General features: G+C 41.2%; 1 protein-coding gene across 11 annotated transcripts in view; it reads right to left on the bottom strand.

The window, feature by feature from the left end:
• LOC117813827 (R3H domain-containing protein 2) overlaps positions 1-27,500 on the bottom strand; it is a 71,394-nt gene that overhangs the window by 29,104 nt on the left and 14,790 nt on the right. For 7 of the 11 annotated variants that reach the window (XM_034684934.1, XM_034684941.1, XM_034684871.1 and 4 more), the window contains exons 3-6: positions 3,540-3,683; positions 2,813-2,971; positions 2,473-2,695; positions 1,507-1,548 (exon numbers count right to left, since the gene is read on the bottom strand). In XM_034684934.1, the coding sequence (XP_034540825.1) occupies positions 1,507-1,548; positions 2,473-2,631 (201 nt within the window). In that variant the 5' untranslated portion in view covers positions 2,632-2,695; positions 2,813-2,971; positions 3,540-3,683. Of the gene's footprint in view, positions 1-1,506; positions 1,549-2,472; positions 2,696-2,812; positions 2,972-3,539; positions 3,684-22,247; positions 22,273-27,500 lie in introns of those variants that run through there. The other 4 variants (XM_034684927.1, XM_034684876.1, XM_034684907.1 and 1 more) reach the window with 3 other exon arrangements.

Raw genomic sequence — 27,500 nt, 5'->3', positions numbered from 1 at the left:
CACTGCCTCAACATCTTCAAAGATGTTGATCTTCAAGTTAAAAGAGGGCAAGTTCAGAAAACGACAGTACATCGAGCAACAATTTAATTTGCTCAATTTAAAGTCAAGTGACGATTATTTTACAGCTCATTATCTACTCACAGTTTGAGGTTGAATTAGAACCATGCTATATTTATCACTCTTCCTATGCACACTTCATGTAAGTGTTTCATTTTTTATTTTATTTTGGGGTTTTAAATGATAAAGATAATAGCATTTGTTATAACAGCTAAGTGGGCTGCACAGTGGTGCAGTGGGTAGCGCTGTTGCCTCACAGCTAGAAGGTTGCTAGTTCAAATCCCCGGTTGGGCAGGTGCCTCTCTGTGTGGGGTTTGTATGTTCTACCCGTGCGTGGGTTCTCCCCGGGTACTCCGGTTTCCTCCCACAGTCCAAAAACATGCTCACCAGGTTGATTGGTCACTCTAACTTGCCCGTAGGTGTGAGTGTGAGCATGAATGTTTGTCTGTCTCTCTGTGTTAGCCCTGTGATAGGTTGGCGACCTGTCCAGGGTGTACCCTGCCTTCCGCCCGAAGCCAGCTGGGATAGGCTCCAGCCCCCCATGACCCCTAACGGGATACGCGGTCAAGATAATGGATGGATGGTTAACAGCTAAGTAAAATTTCATCACAAAAATGTGGACGCTACTCTTCTCCTGCGTAAAATAACAAAGAACATCAAGTGATATTTAGAGGCGGTATAAAAGCATAAACTGTCACAGGCTAAATCTCAATGCATGTCCAAACTCTTCAGCATAAAGCGGAGGAAAGATTTACATCACTTTGAATATACAGAGACCGGTTCAAAGAGTCTGTGGCAAAGTAAAGGAGACCAGGAGTTGGCAGAGAACACAGAGTCAGTGCATTTTGTCTGTTTTAAAGTCAAGTGACAAGCATAATTTATTCATTCAGCATTCCAAATATAGCTCTAAAATTAACTGAATAAATACTTCATCGACCGCCTTTAGTATATTCTCTTCTTTCACTGCTTTGATGCTTTGAAGTTCTGAAGCCTCATAAAGGCAACCACCATCTTTTCTGACATGTTTGATATACAGGGTTTAAAAATCGGTAAACATTTTTGATTTCCTTTAGTGTGAATGTGCATTTTTTTGTAGTGTGTGCATGTTTGAGATTACAAAGCTAACACTTGTGTAGTTTTGCCTTTTGTGTGTAATACGGCCTGGTTTCAAAACCTGTAAGACTTTTAAGACTCCTGCGATCTGTGTCTGATCATTCTTAGGTCACTCTCACACACCTACTTTAAACCCTCTCATGGGATTTAAGATTTTAAACCAATGATAAGAAGATAGTGATCCCTTTAGATAAGAAGATTAGAGTGTTAATAATGGAGGGTCAACTTGTACAACAAACCATAGGGCAGTTATTCAGGGAACTATGAAGTTAATTGGGTGTTTGTTGAAAGGAGGAGAATTTTCTTTTTTAGTTTCGGTAAGAATGAGTTACTTACCTTGGCTCTTTTCCTGCCATGGCTATGATTGGGAGCCCGTTTCTGCAAGAGAAATGCATTGTTTTACTAATCTTAATGATAAAGTGCATAATGAAGATTAAAAAAAAAAAAAATCCACGAAAAACAACAGGATACAAGCAGAAAATCACATTTTATCTGTGATAAAAGTGTGAAGGAATCCGTTTTTATAATCTTTAGATGCAAATAATAAATACAAGTTTTTCCTTGTGTTTTTCACAGCGCCTTAGCCACATGAAAAGAGAAAAAAATATGCCTTGGTGTTGCAAAGAGGATTGCGCTCAGCTCCTGTGCCCCTCACACACAGAAACACAGCCACGTTAAAGAAGCCAAGTTCAGACCAAAGACTGGCAGTGAGATGACGGGGTGAATCCGTTTTTTTATTGTTGCAGGATGTAAACTGGCTCTTCACAGCTCCAGAGCTGTTAAGTCAAGCTGAGATGCTGATTGCGTTGCCAGGGAGCCAGCTCGTCAAATCACCAGTGTCTGGTTTTAGAACATAAGTTACGTCACCTCTTGCAACAGCCAATCGTGTGGCAGCAAAGTCTGCCAGGCAAGTCTGTGACAAAGTATCACCTGGTGGAAATGACAGCGAAAAAACTGAGGAAAATTACATTTAGAGGACTTTCTTGATGAATCCATGGCCATTTTTGTTATTGATTGTTGATTAATGATGAAAAGGATTTCTCTAGCAATATTCTGTTCTGCTGAAAAAAGCAGTGTTTTTAAACTCGTCAATGAAGTCTGTTTATACCTTCAAAAGTTGTTTAACATTCAAAAAATATGCACTAAAAGGTGTGAATTTATTCATCTAAAGGCTATCCTCTCTACAACACTTTAAAAAGGTGTTTTAGAAGTGACCCAGTTTTACGAGGGAGCTAGTTTGACTCCTCAGCGTAATGCACAGGGCTAATGTGAAAGAAACCTTGTATCGACTTGTCATCTCACCTGTGCATCCTGTGGGGAGCTCTCCTCCGCCTCCGGGCCCTCTCCTGTCCCTTCCTTGACGCCTTGTGGTTGAGGGGAGGTCTTTCCTCGACCGCAGGGCTCGATGAGTGGACCACTCTCTCCCTCCTGCTGGATGTCTGTTGTCAGGCTCACTGACATCTTCTTAGGGGAGGGGGAGAGGGTGGGAGTTGGGGAGGGGGTTGGGTGGAGAACCCAGGAGTGGCTATAAGAAAGAAAAAAAAAGACAAGAGATACACAGAGGGAATTCAAGGCTCTGATCATTCAAAGGGAGTCTTTTTCATACAGTATATGAGTGAGGCTGTAGTGCCACTTGTTCTACCTGTAGGTGGTACCAGATCTGTTCTGGACTCTGTACAGTGAGTGTGGATGGGAACCACACGCAGGAAGATGAGGGGAACCCACTAAGGTAGTGTACTGGGCTGGGCTGCAGCAGGGGGCGAAGCGCAGTCCATATCAGGTCTTAGCCTTTGAGGTGGGGCTGTGAGGAAAAAGAGATGAAGAAGACGTTAACATGACTGTCTCTGTGCAGTGTGATAAATCAGCTTTAATTATAGATAACAGGTGATCCAGTTTGAGGGGAAAATCTGCCAAAGGTTAACATACACTGATACAGAAGGTAAGTTCTCTATGACGTAATCCAGTGAGGACTGTTATTTGATTTTCCATACGAGAACGAATGCTGCAGCCAAATCTGTGGCAATGTGTCATTTCGATTGCTTACACTGCCCCTAGTGACAACTTAACAGTGAACTATGAAGCAGATCAGAATTTTCCCATGCAGTTTAATGAATTAACAGCAGGTCTGCCCCTGTGACTACAAGGAGCAAGCCAGACAAGGGTTTCTATTTAAATCACCTTCTCATTCTTCGTCTATGAGTCAGGACAGTTTAGCATAAGACAGAAAGTTAATATTTAAGAAGAGTTACAAAACAAACATCTCCCACGATCAATTTTGTTCTTTTTAAAGAGCAGACAGATCCACAAAGCGAGATACAACTAAGCTAAAAGAAGATGCACAACAACAAAAAATTGCAAGCAGTATTTACAGCAATCAGGTGAACAGAGGAGGTAGCAGCTCGCCCGGCCAGACAAGGGGGAGGGGCACACTACCTCAGGCGTCACGGGGGCCTCTCTCTTCTCCCTTCCTCCGGCTCAGTGCAGCAGCATGGTCTGTCCTCCAGTCAGGAGTCCTGAAACACCGATAACAGAAGAGGAAGACACGGATGACGTCATAATTCACACACTTGAGTGACTCATCGCTGCTGCTGCTGCTGCTCCCCCTGCTGCTCCTGACTGTAGCAGGGAGGGAGAGAAAGCAGCTGAAAGCTTGGTGCACACTGGTTCACGGGTTTATAAATGAGCCCCTCATGTGAGGTTTAATCTCCCCCAAAACGGCGACATTTTTCATTATTTCACTTTGTCACTGAGCTTTCCATAGCGTGGGCAGCGTTGTCCATGGAAGAGGAATGTTTTCCAGATTTCCCTTGAATGTTGCGTCTCTGCCGGCTTTCTGCTTGCAGAGAGAATTACTGAAATAAGCTCATAAAGTGAACTGATATTAAATGAAGAATGAAGCACGGAGAAAGAGGACTGCATCATTTATCTAACAAACTGTGGTTGAACTAATCCCTTCAGACATCCTTGAGGTGCAAGCCCCTCCTCGTTACACTCCTATTGATCTGAAAAATCTTTTCACATTTGGGCTCATATATCTTCATTACAAACAAATTGCTGTTACAACAATATTTCAGGTAACCATACCCTTGTGACTTGTGTTTTCCCTCGCCGTCGCTTACTTCACACAACTTGCATCATTAAACCCGTTTTCCCGGCATGAGAAAGCATGGAACATAACGGCAAAACAGCTTTAGGGCGAGTTCTGGCTCTGAAGCAGTAAGTCTGATATGTTGGGGCATTACACGCTTGTAATAACACAGACAGAGACAAAGCTGAATATAAAATCCATTCGTCCTATAAACCCACTGCGTACAGTCTAGACGGTAGGGCTGCATGATATTAAAATAAACTAAAATCATGATATGTCATAGTCGGGGATCTGGATCTGTGTTTTTATTGAACAGATGTCACATTATTCATCATCATTTTTATCATTTGGGTGAATTAAAACTCTTAGTGCTTAATTCAGCTCTTAGCAAACCCCCATAAGTGAGTGAGCACAGACTCCTCCACTTGAAATTAACTCTGTGACTCCAACACTGGCAAACCGTCAATAACCTGTTCCATAATCCACCTCTTGTGCTTTCTATTCTTGGAGGAAGATAAGCATGCCTGCAAGCAAGCTGGAAGAATAAAAGCAGGGATGGGTATGTATGCAAAATCCACCTCATGTAATTAAACAGCCGTCTCGAGCACCCAGGTGACGTTTTCTTTGGGGTCCTGCACACGCACACAAAAGATTTCAATTCTAACAAAACACTCTCACTGAGAGAAGGAGTTTATGATTTCATATTCAGGTATCAAAATGTGATTGCTAAGTGGATTCATTCAGCATGGCTGAGTCTGATCCACGCCTGCCCCTGTCTGTATTGATTTGCTGTGTTGTCCTGTGCTGTCCTGTGCAGCAGGATAGATGACATGAATGAACAAACAAGGCAGGGATTCCCAGCGAGGGGAGGACCCAGGCAATGCAACAGCTCAGGCGTCATCGGCAGCAGCAGCAGCAGTAGCAGCAGCAATAAGCCACATCACTGACCAAGACACCCACATGCCCCAACCCCGCTCTGCTTATACAAGCCTGCCTTACAGAGGCAAAGAATACAACCAAACTATCTGCTGTGGGCAGATACAACCGCCTGACACAGATAGAAAAAAACAGCTCACACACAAGCACACACACAAAGTGTAGTCTTGTACAAAAGAAATGAATGGCTCTGGATTAGAAGGCAAAGCTAATCATTCATCTCAAGTGGCAGTCTCACGGCTGATTGGACGATCACGTTGAATAGCAGGGAGGGGCTGCAGGACGAATTGTGAATCAGAGCCAGAAAAGGGCTTGCTTGTGAATAAACGGCATTACCTATGCTCTCCTGTTTTACCCCTTCCCTCGCTTCTGTTTCCTCAGCTCTCTCCTAAACACTCCCCGCTGCTTCTCTAAACACACACACACACACACACACACATACACACATACACACATACACACACACACACACACACATACACACACACACACACACACACACACACACACACACACACACACACACACACACACACACACACACACACACACACACACACACACACACAGGCCTACAGGGTTGCCAAGGAGATGGTAACGTCATTCTCAACTGCTGCCATTTGTGTTGAGCGAGTACCGCGGAGAAGGGCAGGGAGGAGAATGATATTAAAAATAAATACGTGGATTGCAGTGTGCAAAGACGGAGAGGGATGGACAGACAGAAACAGAGAGAAAGAGGGCATGATGGAAAGGAAAGCTGGAGAAGAGGATTTGTTGCTGCTGGTCCTGATTCTTAATAGTTGATGTGATGTACAGTACAGTAACAGAAAGCCTCTTCAGTAACTCCCAAATAAATCTGCATTTGACTTAACGTTATTCTATCCCTGCACTATCAGACAGCATATTACAATAACAGATTATCTAAACCTCAGGGGACGATAGAATAAAGTTTACATTTCAACATGTTCACATTAAGTTATTCTGATCACTTATTCCTCAACACTCATACGAGTTATTTAACAAAAGAAGCTGTCTACAGTTCAGTGGTGGTTTCAATGTGAAGCAGTGGTAGGAGGCATTACGTATGCATCAACAAAATGATGCTTTCATTCTGGCTGCAATGATCATAGATTCTAGTTAGCTTAACACACAAAAATGTCCATGTAACTTTAGTATTCAGGTACCATTCTTAGTCCTGCTGGAATTAAATATCCAACAATATTAATAACGCAGTCGTTGTGAAAGAATGTTAATATTAAAGGTAATTTACATGCAAAGCTGATATCTTTTCACCTGCTGTCTTTAGTCATGTTGCTAGTCAAAAAGTAGTCTCTGATTCTGAATGTGATAGATACCAGAACTTGGTCTATGAGATGCTCTCCCTCACATTGATCTATCATCTAAATATCAAGCTGTGTACAATACACTGGTGCAACCAGTATACCAGTATGAAAAGCAGAGATAGGTATTTTACCCAGAAGATGGTGCTCCAAGAAGGAAATGGCCACTTCACTGTGGAAAACCGAAAAGTTAAAATAAATTATTATGCCAATTATTAGTACCATTGCATTTATGCTATGGCTGTGTACTAGGGATGTCAACAATGAATCAATTGATCGTTAATAACTTACTCGAACACATTTTTTTGTTTCGATTTTATATCACGTGGAACAAAATTCATGTGGTCCTCTATTTCATTCCTATCAGGGAGGCGTTTTCATTTAAAGCATGTTTCAAGTGACAGGTCTCCCCGCGCGCTTATTTTCTCAACCTCTTTGCTTAGAAGACGCTTTAGTGCTGCAATTAAAGGATGCAGACATGTTGGCCCTTATCCAGACAAGCGCATAATGGCTGCTGTTTTTGCTTGTGTCATCACAACATTCTGTTTCAGCCGTGTTGTTTCGGTGATAAAAGTCTTTCGTCGTTCAACATTTTCGGTGCATCCCTACTAAATAGTATTGCAGACCAAGCTGGCAGCGCAATTCTTTTAACAGCTTTTCTCCGTCATCAGGTCGTCATGCATTTAAAGAAAACTGTTGTACTGTTGACTTCAGTAAATGAATCTTGTGGAGTGCTGGTTTGATTGAAAAGACCCTTCAGTTGAAGACAAACATGATTAACATGGTACTAGGAAGAGCTACACAGTTGCACAGAAACTGCACATTGTGGACCTTGCTGAATGCAATGGAAATTGTTGCACAGGAAGACAATGTAAGCAAACAGAGTGTATCTTACATACCAGTGCAACTTGAATTCAGGATTTTACAGTGATTTTTATCTTCGACTATTTTCCTAAAATGAGATCCAATAAGCTGCAAAGTATTAAATTGAATCCCTGTACTGATGTGTGTTTCAAATCTCCAGATTCTAGCCATCACATTCATCCCTTTAAAAGGACATCCTTATTCTTAAGTAGTGGTAAAACAAAGTGTTATCCAGGCTTAACAACGCAACTTCAATGTGTCATCATACCGGCTGAACACTGCAGACTCAACATCTACAACACCAGAGGCAGCAGCACTAATCTGTGCCTGGTGTGTCCCAGTTCAGTCAGTGTGTCGCTCGGCCTCAAGTTGGCATCTCTCTGACAACCGCCTGCATCATCACATGTGGCTGCAGACATGCAGCAGCAGGGGAGCTGATTCAAAGAGGACTCTGGCCAGTTACATCATAGCCAAAGAGGTCATTCACATCATTCTGGCATTAAAAAACTGCATGGACCAATCAGGCTGGTTTACTACAGCGGATGGGCTGTGATGAAGTGCACATATTGATAACCCAAAACATGTCGATTATCATTGGCATCTATTCGACGATAATTCGTAAAAACACCCCCTCCCCGCACACACAAACACCTGTACCATTTACAGCTAGTTTGTGTGGCAGTCACGTTAACCAGTAGCAGGACGAGGTGCTGCTAGTAGCAGGCGCTGACAACATCAATGGCTTTATGGCTTGTACCACAAGTACCAAGTTCTCACTATCAGCATATCATAATAAAAGACAAACACCTTAGCAAAACTTTCTAGAGATACATAATTAAAAGTAATCAAATACAATTGGTGTCATACATATTATATGAACTACGATAGAAATGGAAAGATCTGATCAAAGAATTATTATTACAATGGAAAGGTCAACTAGACACAGCAGAGAGTAGGATAAGAAAATGGACTAAAAACTGCAACCTTGGGAGTATGACAACATTTAGAGAATGGCATTATTAGTGACTTTGCTCCTGGGGCTGTTTTGCTTCACTTAAGCTGTTTTTTTTCTCCTTTGGTCCCTGAGAAACTACAACTTATTAAGCGTAAGTTGGGGGAATCTACCATGACGATACACAGTTTGGTCCTGTAATTGTTTCACCATCAGCATTCCTCTGCCTTTTAACCCTAGAACACTATCGCCAGATGATTTTCACCTGAGCAAACACATTTACATGATTTTCATTATGTTGCGTTTGTCTGAGTGTCATGGGTCCCTGAGTAGCTTCAGCATCGTCTTTGACGTCTTTGAAGGCGTGGGTGTTTCCCTATTCCAAAACCCGATTTTAACTACAGGCACGTGTTCTTCAAGTACTTTTTATTGGGTATATTATATCTGGTAAAAAACACCCGGCGTTAGTGATGGTGTTACTAATTTTAGTGATAGTGTTCTAGGGTTAAAGGAGTAGTACTTAATTACTATAGCTGTTGTATTTGTATTTATTGACATTCTTTTTCCTTCACACTTAAATCTATTAAATTTGGATTACTGTATGCTGTTTACCTTATGGTATGTTGTACGTCTTGTTGTATTAATTCTGCATAACAAAGTAGCTTGTAGCGCAGAGAACAAATAACATGTAGGAATGAGTTGAGACACAAAAGAATGAAGAGGTGATACTCTATAATGCACCCTCATTGATAAGAACATTAATAAGCCCCACATATAAAAATAAATCTCTATCATCCTCACAATGCAATGCAGTCACTCTGACCCACTTCACACACATTATCACCGCAGCAACCTCTGATATGGGCCCTCCTGATGAGAGGCAACCAGCTGGGACACACAGGTCACACACTGCCCTGCCCACTGTGTCAGGTTACCACACCAGAGACCGCCAATGAGAGGGAGCCCTGAGGGGAGCAATGTGTGAGTGTGAGGCAGTGAGTGAAAGGGACAGAGAGAGCTATCTGTCTGGGCCACACCACGTTTGAGAGCGTGCGTGTTTGTGTTAAGACTCACAGGGACGTATATCTTGGCTTCAGACAGTAGGCTAGCCAGACGAAATATTTGGTGCAGATATGAGCTCACTGTCAAATATAGCTGCTCCAGGTCAAGCTGGGTCAGGGTCTTAGCAATGGTTAGCAGGAGGGTGAGTCAAAGCAATGAGGGAACTATACTACAGTTTGTTTACATCAAGTGTTTTTACTGAGCTTACTATCAGATAACTAATGTTTGGTTCACTACCAATATAAAAACTTGCTACTGAACACAAACAAAGTTCTATTAGTAGATTAAAATGTGAGAGAAAACACTTTCTGTTTAATCTTTTCGAAATGGCTTTAACGAAACTGTGAACAAAATTAAACCTTCTGTTCTGCAGCTCTTCACTCTAAATTAACCAAACAATTAGGTTTATTTATCATATCAGATACAATACAGTGCAAATTATTGATCTATATTACTTTATTAAATGTACTGTAATAATTTAATAACAGTGTAATGCCTTTGGGGTTTTGTTTAAGTTGAAACCTAGTAATCAGGGAACTAATATTGCAATATTTCATCTTGGCAACATAAAAAATACATGAATTCATACCAGAAAAATGAAGTGTGTTTTTAAGAACATAGCATATATACAGTACAATTCAAAATCTGTATAGTAGTTTTGTTTTTTGAGTCTTAAAGTCTTTTTCTGATTTAAAATACACTACCCCCTCCAATGTTTACCAGTCCCCAGCCCTCATCCAGCCACTCTGACACCGGCTTAGAGAGATAGTGATAAAAGGAGGAGAAAGAACAAGGGAATCATAAACTTCAGAAGTAAAAACAGTTGTGCTACTCATATTTTTTCAACCATTTCTAACCATGTTCAAAGCAACATCAAGACACCTTTTATCAAGTGTCCCGTACTGCATGCGTTTCACATGCCACTCTACTGTAGACAGTAGACCTGCGCTGCAGGTGCCGACGCTAGAAGTGAACATGTCCGACGCATCAGCAGTCCATTGGCGAGGTCACGATGTTAACCAGGACATGGACACTGCATGTCAGAGAATGCTGAATGCATAGTGGTCAGTGCTCTCAGCTCAAGTAAGGGGATGAACCAAAATGACATCAGACAGTAGGAATGCACTGAAAATTCGGCCACCGAAAATTTTCGTCCGAAACTGGCCCATATTTTGCATTAAGTGACAAAAATGATGAATGCATTACAGGTCATAAGTCATAAGTACTACTGATCATATTTTCTATTTTTAGACATTTCATTTATGAATGAATAAATGAATTATTATTGGGAGGGGGGTCAGCTCAGTGAATTCCAAGCCAGGTGGTCTCAGGGTTTAAGCTTACCTCCAGCCAGGTCTAAACACAGAGAATGGTTTTTTAATGTATTTTAAAGTAGTTATTAAATCCTAATCTACAAAGAAGCGAGATGCCCTGACTGAGACAAATTAAAAGGGATGATGAAAAGAAGTAATTGGTTCATGAAACCTTTCCCCTTAGGTGAAACAACCTAAAAGGGGAAACAACATCAAAAACATCCCTGAGCAGCATTAAACAAGATTGAAATATCTTGCCATTAGCAAGAGTGCAGGCTGCACATATTACAAGAAATGTATAGCACTGAGTCCTTATAGATGAATCTTCAGAGGCTGTCTCTTTCTGACCTGTTGTGATCACTTGCACTCTGACTGCCATTAATGAGAAATTACCAGATAACAAGCGCTGCGTACTCCTACGGTTTGATATGTGAAAAGATCGAGGGCTGCCAGTGCGAATCGTTATTTCATTCATTGCATTATTTCACTATAATATATATACCATAATGAAGAATCATGCATAGCAGACATGCCTCTCCATTTTCTCTGCAGAGGCTGAATGAAAGATGAAGGTGAATGGAAGCAGAGCGAGCATGTACAAAACCCACAGACAGCAGTGGGAGACTAACACACACGCACGCACGCACGCACGCAGGCAGTTCGACCCAATTCATCTCCTCTGCATTCAGCCGTGCACCTCGCCCATTTGACGTCAGAGAGAACCCAGTTCACAAAAGGCAGCAAGGTTATATCTTCGTAGAGAGGAGGCTGTGTGTAAACTAACGGCAGAGTTTGTGCAGGCTCGGTGACTGCACATATTATATATCAGCAGAGGGCTTGCGGTGTGTGCGTATACCAGTGTTTGTCTGTGTCAGAGAGGATTCCCCTCTGCGTCGGTTGCACAATCTCACAAGGGGGGGCAGTGGGGACTAAAGTGAACCGTCCGGGCACAGTCGCACCAAAACAGACCGTCTTTGACACGGTGAAAATTTGGATACATGCAAACGCAGAGATGAGCAAACAGTACACGGTACATTTTTTTTTCAGCCCTGAGGTATATGAGGGTGATGAATGTGGCTCTAAGGCTCAGAAAAACTGCATCATAGCAACAAAGGAAGAGAAATGGAACTGTTACAAAACACAGATGCGGGGGACGTGAATGGTCATAGCAGCGGAAGACAGGGTTTCTCTTTTTCCATCTACGTCTTTCTGTCCTTCTCCTCGCCACCCCCTCACTCTTTCTCCATCTCCGTGCTGTGAGGATACCCCTTCCTGCCTTCCGCCCCCTTCGCATCAACCCCTCCCATCAATACCTTTCTCTACCTCCACCCACTTCTAAGGCTTTGCTCTCTGTCTGTGTCTCTCTCTTTTTCTCTCTTTCTCTTCCTCTTTTAATGTGTCTTCTTAAATTGTCAGACCTACTGCTGACGCCATCCTCCTCCACTAAGCCGGCCCACTCAGTCCTGTGGGACGAGCTATGACTCATTCTCTCCCTCCTTCCCTCCCTCCCTTCCCTGGTTACCTACCTACCTTTCTGCAGCTCTATCCAAGTCTCCCTCTCTCTCTCTCTCTGTTGCTATAACCTATCTATAGTTCTCTACTGCATGATGGGAAACATACAGAGCGTGGATGGAGATGGAGAGGAGAAAATTAAACTAAAGCATGAAAAAGAAGAAAGTGGCTGATGGAGAGAAAAGGATGCTGGCCAAGTGAACGACATTCTCCCTGCTGCATAATAAAGGAGTGGACAGAGAGGGGATCCTGATCTTGCATGCATTATTGATGACAGCAATAGTGCAGGAATGTGGGTGAGGGAGAGAAGTAAGGGATTCCCATGGGTCAAAATTAATAAAATGACAAGCATTTCTGAACTAAACCCACTGAAAATTAATTACCGGTCTTTTTCTCTAATTATTAAAATGGTAATTCACAATGCTCCATCTCTATATTAGACATAATCCCTCAGACTTTTATGTTGAAATGTCCTATTTGCGTCATGGGTGATGCATTTCCTGTTACCAAATGAAGCTGGGGAAGGACCAAGCAGCACATCCTCTACTGTTATCCTATTTGACGTATAAACACCATCAGATTTTGTAACACAAGCAGCAAAATTTGCAATACATAACATCAAGGGATAAAACTTATTGTTTGACTATTGTAATGCTCTGGTCTTCCCAAAAAGAACATCTCTCAGCTGCTCCAAAATTCAGCTGCTAGAATGCTGACGAAGACCAGAAAGAGAGCCCACATTACACCCATTTTAAAGTCTCTGCATTGGCTTCCAGTATTTTTTTAGAATACATTTTAAGATTATTTAAATGTTTTTTAAATCTCTAAATGGTCTTGGCCCTTCTTATTTATCAGATTTGCTTTTATCATATGAGCCAGTGAGAGCACTCAGGTCTTCAGGTCGTGGACTTTTAATTGTACCAAAAGTAAGAACAAAGACCCACGGTGAGGCAGCTTTTTATTATCACGGCCCACACCTGTGGAACACCCTACCTGAAGATCTGAGGGCTCCATAGAGCATCAATATTTTTAAAAGCAAGCTCAAGACCTACCGTTTTAATCTCACTTTAACTGAGTTTCATTCTAAGAAGTTTTATTTATTTATTCATTCATTCATTCATTCATTCATTCATTCATTCATTCATTTATCTAGTTCAAATTGTAGTCATTTGTATTCTATTTTATTTATTTTAAGTATAGTATCTTATTTTTTTTAATGGTTTAGTATTTTAGTATTTTAGTATTTTTATTTTATATTATTTTATTTTGGTGATTTTAATTTCCTGTGTTGAGTTTTAACATCTTATTTTACCTCCAGTGTTTCCTCATTAAAGATATTATGAGAGCATTTCCTCAGTTTGTTCAGCAACTTCTTCTTTAATTCATTTATCTAGTTTTTATTGTTTTAATTACTATTGTTGTATATATTGTGTTCTTAACCTTGGGATTGTGGGGTGGGTTAGGTGTCGGGGCTGGGGGCGGGATCTTTTTCTTAATTTATTCTATTTTAGGTTGTTTTTATGCACAACACTTTGTGTTACAATGCCATTGTATGAAAAGCACTTTTTAAATAAAGTCTGATTGATTGATTGATTGATTGATTGATTGATTGATTGATTGATATATCAGTATTAATACAGTTAAAGTAAGGGACACAGGTCTCCCAAGCTAAACATGTTCACTCACACTGAAACATCAACAAAAGGCTGCCAGGGACAAGAAACACTTTCTACACCGTCTCTTTGTTGCAGCTCATTCTGTCAAAGCTCTGTCATGACTTATTGAAACAGAAACAAAGACATGAAAGTCTCCTCTCCCGACGAAAATATGTCATCACTCTAACAGAATAAGGCAGCATACACAACATCGTCCGTGTCTGAAATGGGCTTAAGTTGCATCAACGAATGACAAGACCGGATTACATCATGTGACAAACTGTGCACAGGCGAGCAGAGGCAGAAATAAAGAGTCAAAAGAAAATGCTTCAGGAGGAACAACGGAAGACAACAAAAACAAGAGTCACAATCCATAAAGACCCCGTCTGAGAGGTTTGGGACAAAGTCGTGGTTTCTGCCAGTGATCAATTCAATATTAGACTACTCCTAGAACTGGAGCATGAATCCAACAGATATTGGCTGTTGACTTTATAACTATGTTGATGATTGATTGATCTGTTTGAGTACATTTTGATGACGCTTCTTCAATGTGAATATTCCCAATTGTGTGTCCCTGCTATGACTGAGTGTTGTCGGTCCCTGGACAAAGCACGACACTAGCTATGGTTACATGTGCAATATTTCTTCAACCCAATTATAATCTTTCTGAAGATGGATCCAAACTTCACTGTTTGTATAGAAGCTTAATAGGAGTTAGTAGTGTACCAAATACAGTACCGTTGGAGCAGAGCCATGCACGCTAACCAAAAAGCACTGCTGTGTTAAAGTGGGTGTCAAAGTTAAGAAGGTAAGTCAATTATAGCATAGCAATCATTGTTTGATGTTAGCGAACAAGGATTGTCTCCTTTACTCAGTTGAGGCAGATGGCTGTCTAACATGAGTCTAGTTCTGCTCGAGGTTTCTGCCTGTTAAAAGGAAGTTTGTCCTCACCACTATAACTTGCTAAATACTGCAAGGTCTGTTGATAATCTAACACTGAGTACGGTCTAGACCTGCTATGTTTGTAAAAGTGTCTTGAGATAACGTTTGTTATCTGATTGATTTATTGATTGATTGATTTACTGCGTGTCTACCTGCCAGAAATGTGCTTCAACTGATGGCTCTGTTGTCTTAAGTCCAGAATGATTAAAGAAGCAGAATGTTGTTGTGACTGCAAATACTGTAACTCTAATTTCTATGCCATTAGAGCTCAGTTAATCAAACACATTTTGTTTCTGACAGCTTCTTCAAAATAAAAGTCCTCTTTTGATAGGTTGTTGATATACCATTATTCTGAAACAGCCTGGCATCTTTTCAGGAGTAGTAACTTAACTACTCAGAAGGTAAAACAAAGGAGCTTTTTAGGAATACAAACAGGGAGGCCAGAGAGAAACAGAAATTCATGACCCCCTTTAATTATGTAATACTGGGGGATAATATTGTCACTGTAAATGTCTCTAAATGAGCAAATAGACTGAGTAGTGGTGTTAAATACAAAGATTTGACATTTTACATTTGGCAGCATGGACTTAGAGCCTCTGCCATGGATCTGTGCTAAGGTATCAATTTCCAACATCCCACACATCTCGACAGAACACCAGCTTCTTTCAACTTCCAATAAACTTGTTTCATAAACTGTATCCGGCCTTTTGACCGTCGAGACATCCAACAATCCGGAGTTCTTTTTAAGACTCCAGTAAAAACGTTGTGTCCGCTGGAGACCAGTTTTTCTTTGCTCCTGCCATGTATCTACCCTTTCTGGTGATAACAAAAGCAGAACCTTGACATGGGAAGAGAGAGCAGACATGCAGAATAATTCTACCCCAATTAGGAAGAGGGTTTACATGGAGACTGATCTGCATAACAAACAGTTTGTTAACATACGGAAAACCTTTTCTCATGTTGGTTTTCTTCTGCACCACCAAAAAAGATAAAAGGTTATTGAGGCCGTACAAATCCATATCTTCCGCAATGTCTTAGCTAAGCAACTAAATAACAAGGGAATCATGCCCCTGCAGGATTGCAGGTCTATTTTGGTCCAATCAATGGCCAATGAAGTGTTTGATACTAGGAGCATGAAGGGGTCTCCTCATCAGTGTGTCTGTCAAGAGGGATCCCAGGGGGAGCGTGTTAACAGCACCAGAGCACTATCAAGTCTCACCGAGCAAAAACGACACAGTGGTTTTAATAACCTGTGAGCCTAAACACACACACCTCTACTGGGTTACACTTGTACACTATACATGGTCTAAACACAAATAATTAAAAGAGGAACAAAAGGACTCTTAATTACTATTTTCATGTTGCTAAATTATGTGGCATGCATGCAATTAAATTAAATACTAAGATAATTAATCAATAAATAACATTATCATTAGATTTGACACCATGCATGGGATAAGCAATGCAGTACCACATAGGAGCATCACTATGATGTATTGGAAGACTGCACTGAAAAGATGGGAAAATATTGCGCTTGACATTTTATTTTCCCTGCGCCTCACAGCTGAGGCAGTTCCCAGAATCGAGCTGAATGATTTAAGTAACAAAAAGTGTGAATCAAATCTCTACTCTGTGAAGGAGCTGGACAGACAGCACTGAAAATCAGATACTAATAAAAAAAATCTGTTTGCCAAATGTCTCAGTGTCTTAATGCGTCTGGTGTCGTAATGACACGACTTCGAATAAAGGAATCTCTGAGCTGTCCAGTAAATGCAGAAATGAGTGAATGAGGTATTGTGGGGATATCTTCTCTCCAAGCACCGTGAGATTTGTGCAAGAGATTCTGCCTGCTCAACTTGAGCTGCTGATGTAACACGAATAACTGTGTCAAAATAAAATTGGGTGGCGGCTCCTGCACCCATTATAAACCTTATGTAATTTATCAGCTTCTTTTACTGTGAGAATGGGGAGCAGAGGAGGAGAGTGTGAGAAAGATGGGAGGGAAAAAAACAGAGAGAGATGGAAGAGCAAGGGGTGGCTAGAGAGACAGGAAGAGAGGAAAAACTTCTCAATGATGAAACAATCTCTCCTGTTAAGCGATTGGACCAGGCTTCCACCAATGGGAGGACCAGCTCCATGGCAACAGGCTCTGTCACCAAGAGAAAAGCAGCCATATCCCTCAACACCCCCATATTTTCCTCTCCTTTTCTCTCTCACCACCCCCCCCCCCCCCCCTCCTTTCCCCGATTACAAGGCCCGGTGTATTTATCACTGGGTAAACACAAATAAAAACAGCATTCAGACACACATGCACAAAACACACACACACAGCAGCAACATGGGTTACTTACAGCTGGAACAACAACAGCTCAATCGCACAGACACAACAAACACACATTCAGGCAAACATGGCCTGCAGATGTACACACAAGCACACAGACTTAATGGGGCTTACATAGTGATCGGAGTGTGAGTCACTGGCACACACAGTTCTTTAAATGTGCACATTGGTGATGACTCCCTTTACACACAGTCTGACTGCAGACGACTCTGTTCCACTTCGTCCTGATGAGAGCGGTGACTAACGATCGGGTCTGCCGGAGATGAACCTTGAACTCAACAGATTGAGCTCAGAAGAACAGACCTCCGGGATGAGGAAGTGGGTGTCAGGAGGAAGAAACAAAGGTAACGTACGAAAGGTGAGGTCCACATAATACCGTCAAAGCTAGTTTCGCAGGGTAAACGAAGCTGATACAGGGTGGGACACTCAATGTATACTCTCAGTGTTTGGGATTAACTCTAAACCTTTACAGGACGCATCATGAAACACTCACTGTTCGACACAGTATTTGTCTAACTTTGCATGATGGTGACTATGAAGAGCTCTGCAAACATAGTCACCATCATGACAGAGATGATTTCATCCTTATTCACCAAATGTTTTTACACTCTTGCTTTTTATTGATATATTTTAAAGAATTAAAAACCCTGAAACTAATCAACTGATTCAAACAGTGGAATCTCGACTGGAACATTACCAGTTTCAACTGGTTTGGCCTAGATTTTTTTTTTTTTTTAAACCAAATTTTATTCATTTTAACATTTAAAAAACAGCAGTATGACAAACAGAGACAGGCAAATGAATACATTTATGCAAAGTGAGTAACAGAGAGTGCACCTAACAAAAAAAAAAAAAGAAAAATAATAATAATATCAAACAAACAAAGAAGGACATCGTGTTATCAAGCATCAACATGTTCTTCCTAGATCACTAGTCAGCATACATAATCATCCTGCCATGACTTTAGTTCAGTTAAATAGATTGAATTCTTTGAAAGTGAGAGATGAGAGGCTGCCAACACCTGTAAAATGTATCTGTTGAACCACAAATGGTGTATTTGATCTTTTCCAATTTTAAAAAAGATAGCAGATCCTGAAGCCAGGATGTGTTTGAAGGAGGTGAATGACTCTTCCAGAGAAGGAGAATCCGACAAAGGGCTATTAATGGCCTAGATTTTTTGATTAAATTTAAATGCAGCTCACAAGCAAACCTTTTTAAAACTCTTCAAAATTGAAGTAAGAATTCATTATTGAAAGGTAAAACTTCAGACTGACTAGTAACAGTTTGATAACTTAAAACATGTTCTGTACTTCATCCACCAACACATTGAAGGATTAAGTTAGAGCTATCACAGCATGGCACTACCTGTTGAAAAACTTGTATGGCAGATTTTCCGGATGGTTGAAATATTTGTTGGGTGTGCAAAAAAAAATAATACTGATACGCTTCAGTGAGCAAATATTACGTTTTATAACTAGGGTTTCAAAATGTTGGGAATTTTCAAAGTTGGAAACATTCTATGGGAATTAACAGGAATTTATGGGAATAAAGAAGGAATTTACTAAATTGAAGGTTGGCTTAAATAAATTTTGGGAAAATATATTTTAGCATCATCCTGACAAAACAACCATATTTCATGCAAGTACAGTTAAATATCTATGCTATTCCTCAATCACATGCACATAGCACACTGCTTACTGCAGGGCTATTGAGACAACGCCCCCTACATGCACTTTTCATTTAACATTTTGAATTGGACTTTGTTGGGATTGTATTTTTGTTCATTTTTGAATGGGTTGGGTCGGGGGATGAGTAATATTTAAATCAACATTCATTTTTTTGGTCTTCAATGAAAAAATTGATTCCATCCATCCATCCATCTTCTTCCGCTTATCCGGGTCCGGGAAAAAATTGATTGTTCAATAAAATATTTAACACTTGATACAGTTCTACTTACAAATAAATCTGTTTTAATTGTATTATTTTTCGATGGATGTGTGCTTATAACAAAAAAAATATTTATTCTTGGATATGATACCTTTCCATTAAATTACCCATCAATTCCCAGTTAATTCCCATAAATTCCCATTAATTCTAATTTGGAATATTTCCAAAATTCCCCAGCTTAACATCCCATGGAAATTAAGCTTGCATTAGCTTGAAGTAATAGTTTACTCACAGGTGAGTGAAAGAGGTATTTTTACCTGTTCACTAAAAGTAAGTTATTCAGTGAATGAGGGATGTAAAGGGTTGCATGACTTGAGACCCATGCATGTTGAGATTCATCACAACAAAGCTCAAAAGTCTTTGTACTTCCACATTGAAGTCAGAAAAGGCAAAATATTTGTGTCCCAGAATGTGATCTTACATTGCTTCATGGAGAGGAATAATGTGCAAACAATCAGCAGGAGACACGCACACACACAAACACAAACTGGTGCAAACACACCCACAGCACTATGCCATCCAGGTAGCTCCAACCCTTTACAGTGACTCTGTTTTGCCTCTGTACCACAACACATTCCGGCTCACGTGATGTAAAAGGGGCTTTATTTTTACTGGTCTAGGCAAATGATACATCCTTTGTTCATCCATCCATCCATTATCTATAGCACGTATCCCGTTTGAGGTCAAGGAGGGGCTGGAGCCAATCCCAGCTGTAATTGGACAGAGGCAGGGTCAACCCTGGACAGGCTGCCAGTCTATCACAGAGCTGACACACAGACACAATCAACCACTCATGCACACACTCACACCTACGAGCAATTTAGAGGCACCAGTTCACCTACGTCCTTAACCAAAGTCTTTGGACCGTGGTTGGAAACTGGAGTACCAGGAGAGAACCCACGCATGCACAAGGAGAACATGTAAACTCCTCACAGAACGGCTGCTGCCACGCCGGGATTGAACCAAAAACCAGCACCAAACACTGCACCACCATGCAGCCCATCTTTGATTCTAATGCACAGAAACGAGTGCAATGATTTCAAATGTCCAAAAAAGAAATACGCTCGACCACTGCTGTGATTGAAAGAAGTATGCTTCTCAAACTCACCATCTGGAGGTGTATAAATTTGAATTGCAGTACATCACTTCACTTACAGTATCCCAATATGTTGCATAATTACCCATGTTTCAGGATGTTTATCATACTGCCAGGTTCCTTCTGACACACAGCCCTTATATCTAGATGTGAAGCACTGGTCTGACAGCAGATCATAAGCAGTCCCTCAAGGCCAAATTCAAAAACAGCACTCAGGAACAGATGGGTGACGTCACGGATACTACGTCCATATTTTGTACAGTCTATGGTCGGAATGCAACGGATCAGATACGCAAGACTTCCATTTTTGCCGGATGCCCGAACACGACGCATCGATTCAGCACAGAGCAGATGGAGCGGGACAGGAAGTCAGGCACCAAAACAAAATAAAATATCCAGTTCATTTTCAGCATAAAACACTCAGTGTTATCGTTAGATGGTTTTTAACTTAACTATGACAACAAAATATCATTTAGAGCGGAGGCAGGCCTGGAGTCATCAGGTCAGAGGTTTTCAGAGGCTGAAAAAGACAACACGGACGAGGAGAGGAGGAGGAGAATCCTTTCTATTCAGTAACTACTGCGGGAAAACCTCGGTCACATGACTCCAGATGTGCAGCGGTCCTGCTCTGTGCTGTGTTTCGAAAACGCAGCCGGTGGGTGTTGACGGACAAAGAACACGGAGCCGGACCGCAGCGGATCTCAGGCGGACCGGACACAGATCTGGTGGAAGTCCCGTGTCAGGCAGTGACTCCAGCACTGAGGGAGGGACCACCAACGACTGCTGAAGCACAAAGCTCAAGCCATCACACAACTGTATTTGCCACCTGTGCAGTCTGGATGTCTCCCTCATTTTTAACCTCTCTTTGACTAGCTCACTTGTCTCTGCCTCTAACTCACGATGCATATCTAAACAGTCCGTTCTCCAGATCACACATTCGTAAGGTCAATGACTTGGCCTCAGGTGTGGCACAGACTCTCTGAACGACTGTTCCTATTTCTCTCACCTAATATCCAGTTCCTGCTTCATTTTAGAGCACTCTGTAATCCCTCCACTCCCAGTCTCATGTTTGCTCTCTGCTCACACCAAGAAATGTCCAACTGCTTTACACACCAGTGCAAATACGACCAGTGTTAAATTTCTGAAGCAGGATTCAACACAAAGACAATGGGAATTATTGTGAAGCCAGTAAAAACTGTTTCCACATAAATTATCCTTTAGGCTTTGTTGAATTAAGAATACGGTGAATCCAGGAAGAAGATAGGATAAGCAACTGGAGATCCTGCAACTCTGAGAACAGTGTGTCAAAGTTTCACAGCGCTCTGACCTCAAAACACTTGTAAATTTCCCAAAAATGAAGCTCAACAAACTTTCCTCTGTTGGCTCTCTAAATGTCGATGTTAGTGGGATGGATAACTATCCTGGAGCGATACAAAAATCAGATGTTCAAAGCTGCTTAAGGTTCCAGGCAAAGGTATCTGTTTCATGTCTTAAACCCTGATCCACTGTCTTGTAACCCTTGTGTAGGGAGAAAAAACTTCATTATCATGTCAAATCATCATAGATCAAACTCAAAAGAACTAAGCAATGATTCCTTGAATAGATTTGATGACATCAGGAAAGAAAGCCGTCAACTTTTTAGCTGTACTGCAAACTTCCCAGTGATGGTTTTGAAATGTGAACATAGTAACATAGAAGGTTCTTGGATTTATTGTTCTGAACCAGAAACACCTGCAGCTCAGTGAAAAGAGGAATTTTGCAGCCTGGTTGAACACTTGGAACCTAGGTACAAGTTCACCATCACATAAATACTTTTCCAACAATGCTCAGCCAGAACTGAGAGTGTGCAAACACTTATCAGCGGAGTTAGAAGATGTAACAGCGATGAGCTTCACCATAGATATCTTAGCTCTGATGTTTGCCTGACAGTGCACTGGTTACACGCCACAGTGCAGAGCAACAAACTACAAAGTTCCACAGATCTTACATCAGTAACTTCATTCAGGTTGCCATCAAGGAAATGCTTTACCTGTGGTATATTCCATTGAGTATATTGCAGGTCAGTTTATTTGCAATATTTTCTGTGACTAATCCACTGCTGCATTTAGATCTTTACAGTTGGTTTGTAATTCCTCTTAGTTTTGAAGATTTACCAACCACACCACAGATAAACATTTATATGTCCTTACAAATAAAAACTGAATCAGTTTAAAAATATATTTGTTTTATTTTGGTTCAAAAAGTTAGAATAGCCTAATGTTGCCAAAACATATTTCAGAGTCTCATCCATAGACTATAAAAATTAAGTCTGCGCAGTAGAGAATTTCTGTGTTGCCATGGTAATTTCTGTATTGCCACGGTAACAAGCTCCGGCCTACAGCGTACCGTCCCGAGATCCTATGGAGTTTCCCTCTACGGCAGTTGTCAATCAAAGTGAATCCGGAGATAAAACCCCCTTTTTTAACCTCTAATAACTAACGAAAAAGAAACTTTTCAGAAAAAAGAGGCCTTGAACACAAAAATAACTACATATCACCACAGCATACGTATGTGAGAAACATTCGTACGACGTGTATTTATTTTTTAAAGTTTGACTGCAGCCCCATTCAATGGGGGAGACAGTGTTTTTGAGCTATACTGCAGCCAGCCACCAGGAGGAGAGGCAGGTTTGTTTGCCAAAGTAGTGCAATACCATCTTTAGGCCAATTTCCAGAGTGTTAGACAATTAAATATATTCTTCATTGATATAAGTGCTTTGAACAGCAGTGCTTTATTCAATCTGAACTTCCTCTAACAAGATGAAAGGATCCTCTAAGCGCTAACCAGAGTAAATGTTGAATAATTCACTTTCCAGATGGAGACCAGCGTCCTCAGTGATCTGCACAAACACCTCCTTTAGCCACAGCCACACTTAATGACAGCTGGCTCAAGTGCTGCCAGCCAGCCGCCAAACCCGGAAGTCAGGCATCCAGCCAGTCAAACAGCCAGGCGGTCTCTGTCGGGCCAGCAGAAAAGTACGGCCCCTTACAATGTGGCTTGTGCACTCCAGAATAGCGGGCAGGACGGCAATATGCCAGTCATTCAGACATCCATCCAGTACTCATCCTTAGTCTCCCTGCTCTCCAGTGCCTCCGCTCCCCTCCTTTGTCACCTAGCCAGCTAAATATAGTCCCTTCAAAATCCCATAGGCCACAGGGGTCAGGGTCTGCAAACCAAACATACATCCTAAACTAGATCTCTCTATTGCAGACCCCGTAAACATTAAAAGCAAACCCAGGAGCGACCATAAAGGCAAGTCAGCACAGACGCATAAAACATGGCCTCTTGTTCTTTTTGCATTACTGTTCCTGTTACACTGTGCTTGTGCAGTTCTAACCATGACAACATTGTGCTGAAATAGAAGAGCTGGAGGATGATGACAGGCCTGCTGTTGGCTTTGGACACAAGATGACATGCATACTGTGTCGACTAGTAAGCTTAAATAAGTGGGGTAAGACTATTTTTGAATACAGCTGTGCAAATACCTCCGTAGTGGCCAACTTCCTACATTATATGTCTGGAAAATAAATACACGAGTCAACAACGCAGTCCTTTACATGAAAACTTTCCACAACCTACCAATGCACTTTAAATCATTCTAAAATTCATTAGATGCTTTACTCTCTACTCACCTGTCTGATGTGTGACAGGATGAGTGTGTATGGCACGAGTTATGTGGCAGCACAAGCACAGATTAGGAGGCAGTGTTAATTAGAGAAACTGCACATTGCAGCGAGTCGGTCGATCACGTAGCTGACCTGACACCGGCGGCAGGTCAGCGTCTTGCTGCGCTTTGCCATCTGTTTACCTGCAAAAGCCAACCACTCCCAATACCTACGCCTGCCTCAGGATAGCAATTATCTGTCCCCACCTTCTTTGCTGTTTTCTTCACTCACTGTTTCTCATTCTCTTCAACCATCATTATTACTTTTTAATTACATCAAGAACAACCACTCCTAAACGTGTTTGGGTTAGGTATAGCATGTGCTGAATCCTCCTCTCAGCTCGTCTGTGATGTGCCTGACTAATCAAGGTAGATTATTCGAAATCTATCTATTGGCTTTAGTGGTCTTTTACTACTCCCTCTGTGCCTCTGGACCATCAACAAGATGGCCTGTCTTGTTTGCAGTCTCATCTGAATATACTGCTGATATAAGGCTGGACAGGTGGATTTTGCATCGTTTGAAAATAGTGCATTAAATGGTTCCAAAAGACACAAATCAGTGTTCGGTTAACTAACTACATGTGATGTTTGCTTCAAGTCCACTACATCCTATTAGGGATGGGAATTTACCGTAATCCTGGTAATCGATTACTCGAGATTCCTAATGAACGATTACTTGAGTACTCGCAATTGTGATTTTTTTTTAACCATAAACAAAAATAAATAAATAAAAGTCTGACACGGACCTACCAGACGAGAGTTGTAGTAAGTTCTGCTGCTTTTTCTTCATACATCTTTTCCACTCTCGTAGTAGTTGTTCTCTGTGATGGTAGATTGTACTCCTGCTCGACAAACGCGATCAGCTCTTTGAAGCCTTCTCCTTCCACAAAACTTAATGGGAGCATATCTCCAGTTACCATTTTGGTTATTATCAGGCTAATCTTCTCCACTCTGGATTCATCACGTGTGTTAACAGGGCGAGCAAAAGATGTGATGCGAGACTGCCTGTTATCTGTCTCCTCTTTTTTCTCCTTTAAGCGTATGTTTAAGCATCAAACTAGTATTTCTATGGTATGCAAGTTTAACGCCACATATCTTGCACTGCACATTAACTCCATCGTTTTTTTCGAAGTACTTCCAGACATCACTTTTTTTAACTGACATGTCTCAGGTGTCGCAGACGGTTGTGTTTGTTGTGCTTTCGCTTTCGGTTGAATAACGTGTCCCTAGAGAGTTGCCGTAGCTGCCGTAAAACAGTTGTTTTTGCTGAAATCTGGCTCGGTGTGTTCTAAAGCTGAAGCCGTGGCCGGAGAAGTCAAACGTTTATATCCCGTTAATTATTTTCCTACCTAGTATATTCAGTTAGGCAAAAACAAAAAGCACATGGTCACACATGTAACGCTGTATGAGTTCAAGTTATGTTGCCAGTAGGGATGTACATTTAAAGTATTTTCCAAAAAAAATCATTATTATTCTTACGTCAAAAACAAGGCCAAATACGTTGTTTTCCCCCTAAATTGTATTTTCTACAGCAACAAAACTGACGGGATTGAATACGGGCACATGTTTGACACGCAGAATATCAACGAACAGGCTCATTAAAATATTCTACGCGGACATAGTCTTATAAAGTGAAGGCTGAGACTACTAACAGAAAAGTACTTCAGACTCACAGTGTCCAGTTTTCTGCTTACTCGTTCTTATTGAGAAAAATAAACATGTGTATTCGATCAGGTGTCAGCCGGAGCGCAACCGGGTCATAATCAGTCCAGCTGCAGAAGAGCCCAGACGGCTCTGATGTTGCTGCTTTGCAAACATAGCGTACCTGAATTTCCCCCCAGTCTGTTGCCTTCATATCCAAAGGTGGGAAATGTTCTGTGTAAAGTTGTCAACCTTTGTGTCTGTGTCGTTGTTGGCAGCAGTTTTGTATTGATCCTCTTTAAAAAAGTGCTTGTGGAGACCTGACGCGCAGCCGCAGCCCCCAGCTGAGCGTCTCCGCTGTGCGCAACACCTTTAACAGCTGATTCACATCGAAACATGCTTTAAACTTAAAACAACTCCCTGATAGCTGAGTGTAATATGAGACCACATGATGTTTGTTCCACGTGACGGAAAATTGATAACAAAAATTCGTGTTTCGAGTAATTTCTTAACAATCAATTAATCGACAATCGATTAATTGTGGTCATCCCTAGTTGCCAGGTGCGCGAGCAACAAAATGCTATTCGAATAATGGGGTCAACGGCAAGTACTCGAGTAATCGTACCCATCCCTACATACTATGTTGCCATTTTCCAATTCTATACAATTGAAGTAATACAAATGACTTACAGAATATAAAAACAGGATGTTTTATGAATCATTTTGCAAAAGAACAGAAAACTAATTGGAGTGGACGGGAGGTGTTAAAGGTGTTTTAATTGATATTTAAAAGCAGGTATCTGCACAGGGATATAAAAAACATTTAACAAACTCATGCAAACATGCATTAATACCAGAGAGCTACAGGCTGGGAAAAAATCATGGCAGATACCAACATGATATCAGAAGTATTAATTTAACCAATAGTTGGCGCAATACAGATGTTTTTTGCATAACTTCTTTGACGAACTTTAAGATTTAATGTATTTAAATTGTTGCACACATTTTTAGACATGCAAACACATACACACACACACATGCAATGCTTATACATGCTGCTTGTTCCACCGGCTCACAGTGATGCTGTCTTGTCTCTGTAAAGCCAAAGTTACCACCTCTGATGCCGGAACAAACCCTCATGACTCAGAGACTGACTGACAGTATAAAAAGGGTTAAAAGAATCCAGATGAAGAAGGAAGAAACACATCCCTACTCAGAGCTATGATGATGAAAAGCGGAGAGAAGAGACAACAAGATGGCCGCTTAGTTGCATAGTTTGGAGGTTTTGCAAACATTTCCCCCTCTGTTTGTTATCATGGGGGGGAAATAGTTAAGGAAGTTTTTTCAGAAAGCTATAGAAGAGAAGTATGAACCTTCTGGCTTTAAGGCAATTACAGAAGCAGATACCCAAGGGGTTTCTATCGATTTATTTGATCCCTTTCTCTCCCTCTCGTGCTCCCTCTATTTCATCCTCAGTCTTTTTCCCACGCATTGGCAATTAGTATGCAGGAGTCAGGCTGCAGGGGTACCAACTACCTGGGGGAGAAAACTTTGAAGTCACAAATAAAACAAAAAAAGCTTTCATTATATCCAATGACGAAGATGCCAAAACATGAGATTTCAGAATGTAGACAACTCAGCAGCATTTTGTGAGTCAGGGGTAACCAGCTAGCCTTAACCACTTTAGCTACCCACAGTAAAGGGGCTTACATGGGGACTTGCAGACATCAGGCAGAAAACAGCATGAGCTCTGGCAACATGACACCATATGGGTGGTTTCTATCTAATTTGGGGGTTGCTGTTGTTGTCGTCTGTCTTTTGCATTTCTAATTGACATGAGGGAAGAAACATGGGATCATTGTCATTTTATGAGGAAAACATCAGCCTAGTTAAATTAGGGTGCATCGTTTAGGACACTGATGAATCCTGATTTATCAT

The sequence above is a fragment of the Notolabrus celidotus genome, chromosome 1, assembly GCF_009762535.1.
Source record: "Notolabrus celidotus isolate fNotCel1 chromosome 1, fNotCel1.pri, whole genome shotgun sequence".
Lineage (NCBI taxonomy): Eukaryota > Metazoa > Chordata > Actinopteri > Labriformes > Labridae > Notolabrus > Notolabrus celidotus.
This window is presented reverse-complemented; position numbering and strand designations above follow the sequence as displayed.